Source organism: Bactrocera latifrons, unplaced genomic scaffold (genome assembly GCF_001853355.1).
Source record: "Bactrocera latifrons isolate USDA-ARS-PBARC rearing strain unplaced genomic scaffold, ASM185335v1 scaffold_384, whole genome shotgun sequence".
NCBI classification, from domain to species: domain Eukaryota; kingdom Metazoa; phylum Arthropoda; class Insecta; order Diptera; family Tephritidae; genus Bactrocera; species Bactrocera latifrons.
In genome coordinates, this window is record NW_017537028.1 from 231,452 (window position 1) to 241,277 (window position 9,826).

Below are 9,826 nucleotides of genomic sequence, written 5' to 3' on the forward strand. Positions count from 1 at the left end.
ATGCAGTGCTCTAAAAAGAAATGTTAGAAAATAAATAAGTAAATTGCTTAATTTTTTAAATTAAAATTACAAAATCGACTTTTTCTTCTGCTTTACTTTCTCGCCATTCATTATATCAGTTGCCTATAAATGTAGATAAGTATAAAGGTTAAAACTATTTGTTTTATACACATATATATGAATGATTTATTATATTAACTGCTTCTTCAGCCACAATTGGTTGGGTTGCTGTTGGAGATATATTATTCGCACACTCCCGACTTCCTGACACGCTTGGATCCTAAAGTATAATATTTGTTTGAATTGATGTAATAAAATTTAATAAAATAAAATAAAGTATTAAATCGTAGTTATATTCCCCCTTCCTAATTTCGGTATGCTACTCCAAAAATTGCAGTAGCGAGGAGCACCATAACTTTGGAGAATATATTTATATATACATATATATACATATATCCTGTGCTTCTACCAAATATATTAATTTTTCAATCTTCGGCCGATAGCCCATGATGCTAGTGCTGCGTATTTTCTTAGTTTGTATAATAATTGTATTATTATGTAAGCTTTTATAAAATAAAAAAAAAATAAAAAAAATAAAAAATAAAAAATTTTCAATTAGCGCTTGTGTCCACTTTACTTTTTCCGCCATATTTATCTAAAATAATCGAATATTAATAAACATAAAATTTAAAAATTAATTTATTCAACTCACTTTTTAAAATTTCATCAACACTGTAAATTAACATCCGCACGCTTCAATATCCAAATAACAACGCAACAGGCATTAAGTGTACCGTAGCCGTACAGCACACAAATTTGAGAAAATGATATGAAAGAGAATGAGAAAAAAACTCGAACAGAGTTGCGCAACACAAGTTGCTCGTGTGAACGCAATGGGCAACAGCAAAAGAGAATTGCCCGAGAATCAGCAACAAAAGTTACTTCATGCAATAGTCGAGTTAGCAGAAGTAATAAAATCCGTTGATGTATCGAATATCACATTAAAAAAAAAACATCGATGGATATCGGCCATCACTAACGCCGACTACAAATTACTGATTGAATTAAATATCTATTAATGTTCTTATAGAAACTAAGTTAAAAACGACAAAAGAAGAAATTTTTAAGGTATAAGTGTTAATGTAGCATTTCTTATGAAAACAAATACTGATATTGAAACCAGGTTTCATAATTGCTCACATCTCAAATGTGTATGTATATACTTTAATGCATTCCAATCTAAACTTTTTAGTTGCTTAGAAGCTTCATGTATTATTCCATATAGATACTGAAATTTGTACCAACTTAATAAATATTTTGTGTTGTTTGTGTTGTTAAATTTTAACTAAATTAGGGATTATTTGATATTTTCTAGTGAATTTTTGTAAAAATTCCTAGCTTTTGGTATTTATAAAGAGGAATTGAGACCCGTTAATTTTAATACGATCGCTTGAATAATGCAAATATATAGTGTTCTATGAGAAGCATTTCTCTAAATAAATTCATGATCATTTGAGAATCAAAGAAATATGTATATATTCAATATAGTATTTTTATAAAAGTGAAAACAAAGAATGGCTGGGATTTAGAATAACGTTCTCCGGTTTCGGGGTTAAAATGGGTATAGAAAGACGAGGTCCTCCAGGTCCAGAAAAAAATATATATAGTTGCCGTTGAATTACGGTTTTTGAGTTATTTGCATTTAAAGTTAAATAATCTAATTATTTAAAAAGCGTGTTTCTCCCATTTATAATGAATTTTACACTTATATTTTTCACTTTTATATCCACCAACACTTAGATAATTCGTTGCTACACATTTGTTTTGCATTAAATACAGCGAAAATAACTTTAATTCCATATTTAACTTTCGTTGAAATCTATTAATTCATACAATAAGAAAATGGTTACAAAGAAAGAAAAAATCTAATAAAAATTAGTAAAAAAGGAAGATTGGGCCGTCATTACAAAATTCATTATCTTTTGATGAGTAATGTAAAATCTTTCAGACATTTCATTATTTTGATGTTGTTGTTGTTGTAACAGCAGAAGTCTGCCGAGGTGACAGTCCTTGGCCGGATAAAAATCCGGGTCCGTTCCGGTTTATTAGACCCGACTGTCGTGGAAACGGTTCATTATTTTGATATCATTATTTTGATAAATCTCGGTGTTGGATCATCACGAATTAAACACGAAAGAACTGAAAACGCCCAAGTGTTGGTCCGCCAGGGTTATTGGTTTCAAAGGCGCCCGAAAGCAGCCAACCCAATAAGGACGAAAGGCTAAAACGTTTCTTTTCTTTTTGAAGCGCGGCAGAAGACCACCAATGCAGAAAGGAATTATACGATTATATATACACAATCGGTTCAATGTAAGTAACGAGTGAGTGGTAGATAAACAGAACATTTTTGGTGTGCGAGATGAAGGCTTGATACATTCCTACGTGTAATGAGTTTACGAGATTGCAATCCTATTATTTGGTCCGTGGCATATGGTTGGTGGATGCGAGAGGCTAGTGGAATCATCAACACCTTCACCGACTCCCTTCCCGTGAATGGCGTTCTTGGAGTCAAACCGCCACCTATTGCAGACGAAGAGCTCCAGTTGCCGCGAGAAACGCGAGTGACCCTAGCGTAACTTCGTTCTGGATATTGTAGTAGGTTAAACTCCTACTTATCCGGAATTGACCCAGACATACCCAATGTATGTGCTGCATGCGACGAGTCCTCGTATGGTACTGGCCACCGGTTGTTGTTGTAACGGCAGAATTCTGCCGAGTTGACAGTCCTTGGCCGGATAAAAACCCGGGTCCGTTCTGGTTTTCGTAGACCCGACTGCCACCTCTTTGCATGCCCTACACATCCTACCCATCTAACACCCTCTTCCCTTTGGTCTCCCCCTTCGAAATAGCACGTTTCCTGGGCCTCCCGTTAGATGATCTCGACGACAATGCAAAAGACCCTTACCACCCACACAGGGATTAGATAACCGTTAAATCAACAACAACAACAGCGAGAGGCTAGTAGGAGCAAGCTCAAAATTTCTGCAAAGAAATATTAAAAGTTATTTTTGCAATATTTTATATAAAGTAAATGGATTGAAACGAATTGGTGAAGTGATAGCGGATATAGAAGTTAAAAAAAGTGTAAAATTCATTTAAAACGGAGAAACACGAATTTCAAATAGTTTAATTTTTTAACTTTAAAAACAAATATCTCAAAAACCATAATAAGGACTTTCTCTTTCTGTATATACCCATTTTTAAGTCGGATGATGCTATTCTAAAATTTATCCCGAAGCATAAGTACGGTCTCGAGAATTTGGGAAATTAATTATATAAAAGTAGTGTTGAGTTGAGTAGAGTTGACAGTCCTTGGCCGGATAAAAATCCGGGTCCGTTCCGGTTTTCGTTGACCCTTCTGTCGTGGGAACGAATTGTTCAATTGCATTCACGTTGCGTGTTATAGTACCTGAAATAAAAGGATTAATTCTAAAATAAATACTGTGTTCAATTTAATGTTTTTAATTCACCGCTGGATGTCAATGGAAGGTCCTATTAAAGGACCCCACCTTCTGAAAGCCCCAGGAAGTTGTATGCGGCCCCTCGGGTTCTGGGAAGACTACATTGCTGAAGAAGCTTTTCAAAGAATTTCCTCAGACTTTTGGTTTTAGGATATCACACATAGCACGTTCTCCACGCGCCGGGGAAGAACATGGTGTTCATTATTACCTCATTGACAAGGATAAAATGGAGGGGAAAAATAGCTAACAATGAATTTATAGAAACCGCAATTTTTAGTTGTAATACATACGGTACTAGTAAACATGGAGTTCGTAACATACAAAGGTCCGGTAAAGTGTGCGTCCTGGACATCAAATCACAAGGAGTCGAGCAGATCAAAAACCGGATTTTAATCCTAGTCTACATCAATCCACCACCAACGCTCAAGGATTTGGCGTCGCGTTTGCGTAAAACAAAATCGGAAGAATCGTTACAGAAGCGTCATGCGACTGCAGAACAAGAGTAAACATATGAGTTACCGAAGGAAATTCGACAAAATTTATAAACAAAATCAAAATAGAAACACTCAAAAAGTTGTTTGCAATTATTAAAAATTTTGCTTTTCAACACACACTATTTTAAAAGATAAAATGTTTTTGCATATACGTTGTTATATGCTTGTATATATATTATCTATTATTGATATTGTTTTAATTTGTTAATACGTAATATACACTACAATAATTTATACAATGTAAAATTCTTTTAACTGAGTAAATAATATAAACCAATAGAAACTAAATTTTTTTTTTTTTAATTTATTTTGGAAAGGTAATTGGTAAAGTTGTTTTAGCGGCTGATCCTGACAGTTTTTGGTCCGATAAAAAATTCTAGTCCGGTTACTCGACTGTCATGGGAACGGTCAAGGTAATTGTTCATAATATGGAGTAAATCTATATATCTACATATTGATGTTTCGCACACTAAACACAAATCGATATACTGCTATAAATTACAATAGCTGAACTTGTTAGTGGTGAACTTTTGTGGGAGAAATTTATTTATTTTGCTACTTTTTTATTTGTAACATCTATCTAGGCGAAGTGATTTACAGAATTATATATTACAACTAGATGCTATTAGACTTAGACAGAAATAGTTTTAAGAAGTGTTGGTGGATAAACATCATATTTATAAAAATCTAAATTTTATAAAGGCCAATTTACAATTTAAGAAACCTTAATATCAAAAACGTCCTAGGTAAGTTCCTTGTTTCTGTAGATAAAGAATAGAGGCAAAGTAAAAGGAAGTATTTTAAGATTTATTTTTATGTTATATAATTTTGTGCTCACATATTCGGGATTACTGCTTCTATACTCTTTTTTTATTATTTTGCAGATATCGTATGGTACATCCACGAAATTCCCCACACGCACAATAACCTCTATTGCGGTTCGCACTAAACAAGAGATATTTTTTACAGTAAAATTTTTTGATGTCTAACTTTTATTAAAAGGAAGAAAAATAGATAAAACCGATTTAGTAATCGTCGAACCAGGAAGTTTTTGTAGTATCGACAAGAAAATGTCGTCGTGTTCGCAGCCACGTGTGTTAAAAAAAAAACATTTTCGTGTAAAGCATCAAAAAGTAAAACTTTTTCGTGCCAACGAACCGATTCTGAGCGTTTTTATGTGGGGCATTAATCACACGGTGAAGATAAATTATTGTTCTGTATAACTGGTGTAAAACTAAAAATGTATTTATTGTTTATAATTTCAGATAAATGAACTAAGTCATGTTAATATTCCTGTGATGCTTTTGCCAGATGACTTTCGCGCATTCTCAAAAATCAAAGTTGATAATCATCTTTTTAATAAGTATGAATATAAACAAATTGGCGAGTAACACAATATGTACTGTTTGAATTTTAGGGAAAATATGCCGTCTCATTTCAAAGTCAAGGAATATTGTCCATTAGTATTTCGGAACTTGCGTGAGCGATTCAGTGTTGATGATGTTGATTATCGCGAGTCACTAACTCGCTCACAGCCATTACGTATTGACTCATCAGGTAAATCCGGAGCGCAGTTTTACCAAAGTTATGACAAATTTTTTATAATAAAGAGCTTGACATCGGAGGAAATCGAACGTATGCATGCATTTTTAAAGCAATATCACCCAGTGAGTATTTTCACCCATAACACCAAAACATTCATCTTTACGTGTGTTTGCAAGATGTGTTGTAGATTATAACCAAAAAAAGGAAGAACTAGTTCTTAATTTTAAAATTCTCAGTTATTTTTTCAAAATCTATGTCGCCCTTTTGCCAAAGTTTTTTTCCAATCTAAACCGTTGGTAAAGTCAATTTCCGGAATAGCTTTCAGTAGCGCGTAGTGATTCACCTTTAATGTCTAATTGACTCAAATCGGTTTTTTCTGGAGCAGTTTTTTGAGGTTGCTGAATAGTCAGAAGTCATACGAAGGGGGCACAATATTATTTGAAAATATGACAGAAAACACACAGATCCAATGCAGTATGTGACAGTGCATTATCGTGGTACAAAAACCAAGAGTTGTCCAGCCTCATATTTATAGTCTTGCAGTCATACTACATAGTATAATATTTTTGTTAATCAAACGGCTGTATGTATCACCTAAAACTAAGCGAAATAGATGTAGGGTTATAAGCATTTAACTCTTTCGTCCCTGAATACCAATTTTGCGTATGTAATCAAAATACTAGGTTAGAATAACTATATTGCTACAACATATACCATTTCTTTTGAAATAATTAAAAAACAATGTTTATGGAACCCATGGGGGAAGGGGGAGTGTTGGTACATATGGGCACCAGTACAAATATGTACCAACAGGTAAGAAGATGCTAGCAACTTTTTATATATTTTTTAGTGTTACTCATATATTTTGGAAATGTATTAGTTTATTTTGTATGATACAGCTTGAAACAATCTTTACACAACGGTATATTACATTCAACGCAAATCGTTTTGGTTCTTTTTTAAATTTTCATTACCGAACAACGAGTACAGCGTCTTCTAGTGGCACCTTCTATAGGGAGATGTAATGCTGATCCATAAAGTTTTCTTTTCTTCGAAATTGGACCTCTTTGGTAATAGTAACTCAGTAGTATTTTTTCCTTCGGCAATCAATTCCTCGGCAAGATTCACCACATATGTTAGATAAGGAACTTTTTCATTCTTACGCCTCAAGTCGTTGTAAATAATCCATGCAAGTATAAAACACTTTTTTCCACCACTTCGAGGACTTTCTGTCGTGATGGTAGACACTTATGAATTGATCTGCGCGGTCAACTCCTCCCATTTTTTGCCGATAGAACGCAATTGCTTCCGGGCAGTCAATTTCCCCTGTTTGGCCCGTCTTATCCTTTTTTTAAATTTTAGTTACATTATGTATATGACAATTATTCAATAATAAGACTTCCTTCGTATCTTGCCACTTCGTACACATAAGTCCCGTGTCGGTGCATCTGAACTTCGATTCTCCTCGTTTGAGTTTTGATGGCACATTTTTGCGATTAGTCATGCATGTGCCAACCGCCGCAAAATTGATAGTTTCCAGTAAATTTACACTGGTGAAAAAGCGATCAAAGCATAGTACAACGTCAGGAACTTTATTTGCCTTTACCAACGTACACATTGAGATCATATGTATATCCAGAATCGGCATCACAACGAAGCCATAGTTTGATGCCTCGTTTGATTGGTTTCATGGGCATATATTGCTTTAGCGAAGAACATCCCTTGAACTTAGTCATATGCTCTGGAATGGACTATCTTGACGTCATTTACTAAAGCTGTGTTTCAAACAGGAAATCAAGTCATCGACATAATATGATGTTGTGGCATCCGGTGGTTTATTTGGCTGGGAAAAGTAAAGCTTGGAAGTAAGGACCATATATCTATCATGAGAAATACAGTTTTCTATTGTTCGATTTCACATATATTCTTTTTGACTCCAATAATGCTTTAGTCCAGGAAGCTTATTATATGACATGATGAGCATACATCCTATAATTTTTTTTTACATTTCATCCTTTTCTGTTAGTTTTATCATTTTTTGTTGTTGCCCTTTACACTTGTTCAATAACTCAAGTCGTTGATTAGTATAAGCGACTATATGTAAATATAAGGAATGCGGAAAGAGTTTATGGAAAATTTGCATTGAAGTGGATTGTTTTGATACATCAATTAATATTTCACTGGACCTTTGTAGTGGGATAGTTTTGGCAGGACGGAATGAATCGCTCGGCTCAAACCAATCAAAAATGCGATTGATGCTATTAGGTTGAAAACATTCAGCTTCAGATTCTGTAGATGAATCCTCAGAAACATGCAATGGGGTTTTGGGCTGGCTGTGATGTTGACGACTCCTGAAAATCACCTTGAATATATTCAAACTCATTCTCATTTTCTGATGCAGTTTCTTCTTCACTATCTTCAAATGATGAATCTGTTTCATCTTCCTAGGCTCATATTCGTCAGATAAACCCGCAGAAAAATCCGACAGACTTTCAACCAGTCTCTCTAACTCCTTTTGGCTCAAAAATCTTTTCGACATTTTAGTCCTGGAATGAACATAAACTTGTACGCATCTGTGGGTACATATAAATATCAGTAAAAAATACTGCTGGTACATATATGTACCACGATATAAAAGTGTATATAAAATATACACCTGCTTCAAATAAAACCTTTTTCATATTTACCTATGTTCCTCTAAGTTTCGTGTTCGTTTTTTTAATAAAAATCACTTGTAATTACACATTCAGCTCCGATAACACGTGAATAAGAGACAAACTGTAAAACTTACGCCTGCCACACTTTCAAAAATATTTAGAGTTACCGGCTGGTATAATTTTATACCGTTTTTAGAGCAATTTAAGACTTTAAGGGTATTTAAAATTGCGCTGGTAAATATGCGTACCACTCGGGACGAAAGGGTTAAAGTTAAAACCCGGATGACTGTCTGTCAGTCCGTCCATCCGTCCGTCGATATCTTGATGGTATGTGGGTTCCGTAGTACAAACAAATTAGGAGCTCGTGGATTGGCGTAATCGGAAAACCTGAAAAGTGCCATAACTGCGCACTAATTTAAGCTATCGAACTCTAATTTGCCACAGGATATCACAGTAGCAAGGGACACCTGTGGGCCAAAAACTATTAAAAAGGCCATAATAAATTTAATGCAAATATCTCCTAAACCACTTAATCTATAACAACCAAATTTGCCCAGCGCAGATATGAGAACTTCTATCGACAGTGTAAAAATTATGAAAGGGCCCTAAATACGCCAAATATATTAAATTTTACCTCCGAGATGGTGTGAGACGGCTCTGTGACATTTTTATCATTTATGTGCAAATTGGACCATAAGCGTTGCTTGGCACCTTTTGGTGAAATCACATATTTAGCACGAAAATCTATCTAGCGAAATCGGACCACAACCACGCCTTTCATTTTCAAGTACACAAATTATACATAACTTCCGCCCGAAAATTCATAAATTCAATTCTAATAATATCTCTGTGTATCAAAAATTGGGTTAATCGAGTAAATACTTCCCTGAGTACCCATTTACCTAATATAAAGATTTACGAACATCGATGTGACTATATACTGCATGTATTGTTCTTAGGACCAAAGCGATCTTTCAAAATGGTTTTCGCTAATCCTTCCGATATTCCAACCATTCCAGTAAGATCTCTGACTAATAATATTCGATTCTCAAGCACCAATTCCTTTATTCTATTGACGTATTGATCATCAGTTGGTTTTTTTTTGTTGTAACGTTACCTAACTCCGTTAGGAGGATAAGGATTAGATAAGTTGGCATCGCCGTCATCGAACGGTAGGCCCAGAAAACGTGTTGTTTCGACGGAGTTGGATTAAGGAGAGAGGGGTGTCGGATGTGTGAGGTCAGCAGGGCATGCAAAGAGATGGCTAGTGTCGAGTGGAGACTCATTGCTTGGTGGACATATATTTGATAAGTCAGTCTATTATAGATAAGTAGAAGTTTAATTGAATGAGCTGTATTTAGAAGTTCGCGCATGTGAGGATAATTCTCTGATAGCCATTCACTTGCAGTGGCCAGAAATGATTCTTTTACATATGGCTCACGCTGCTCACGAGTTCCGGTCCTAGACTCCTTCGTCCAGTTTGTGAATATGGTCGCTGTGGATTTGGTGGGGGAAAGTTGGAGGTTCCGTGCAGTGAGGAAACGAGARAGGTCGGAGAGGTAGCTGTTTACCTTCGAGCACATGCCATCGATTCCATTGCCCGACGTCA

At 35.0% G+C, this 9,826-nt stretch overlaps 1 protein-coding gene and 1 pseudogene across 3 annotated transcripts in view; both read left to right on the plus strand.

Moving 5' to 3' along the window:
• Positions 1–4,122, plus strand: part of LOC108972182 — a 17,386-nt pseudogene extending 13,264 nt beyond the window's left edge.
• LOC108972184 (phosphatidylinositol 5-phosphate 4-kinase type-2 alpha) overlaps positions 996–9,826 on the plus strand; it is a 21,537-nt gene continuing 12,706 nt past the window's right edge. The window contains exons 1-4 of one of the 3 annotated variants that reach the window (XM_018938696.1): positions 996–1,211; positions 4,900–5,211; positions 5,281–5,378; positions 5,433–5,682. In XM_018938696.1, the coding sequence (XP_018794241.1) occupies positions 5,086–5,211; positions 5,281–5,378; positions 5,433–5,682 (474 nt within the window). In that variant the 5' untranslated portion in view covers positions 996–1,211; positions 4,900–5,085. Of the gene's footprint in view, positions 1,212–4,324; positions 4,429–4,899; positions 5,212–5,280; positions 5,379–5,432; positions 5,683–9,826 lie in introns of those variants that run through there. The other 2 variants (XM_018938697.1, XM_018938698.1) reach the window with 2 other exon arrangements.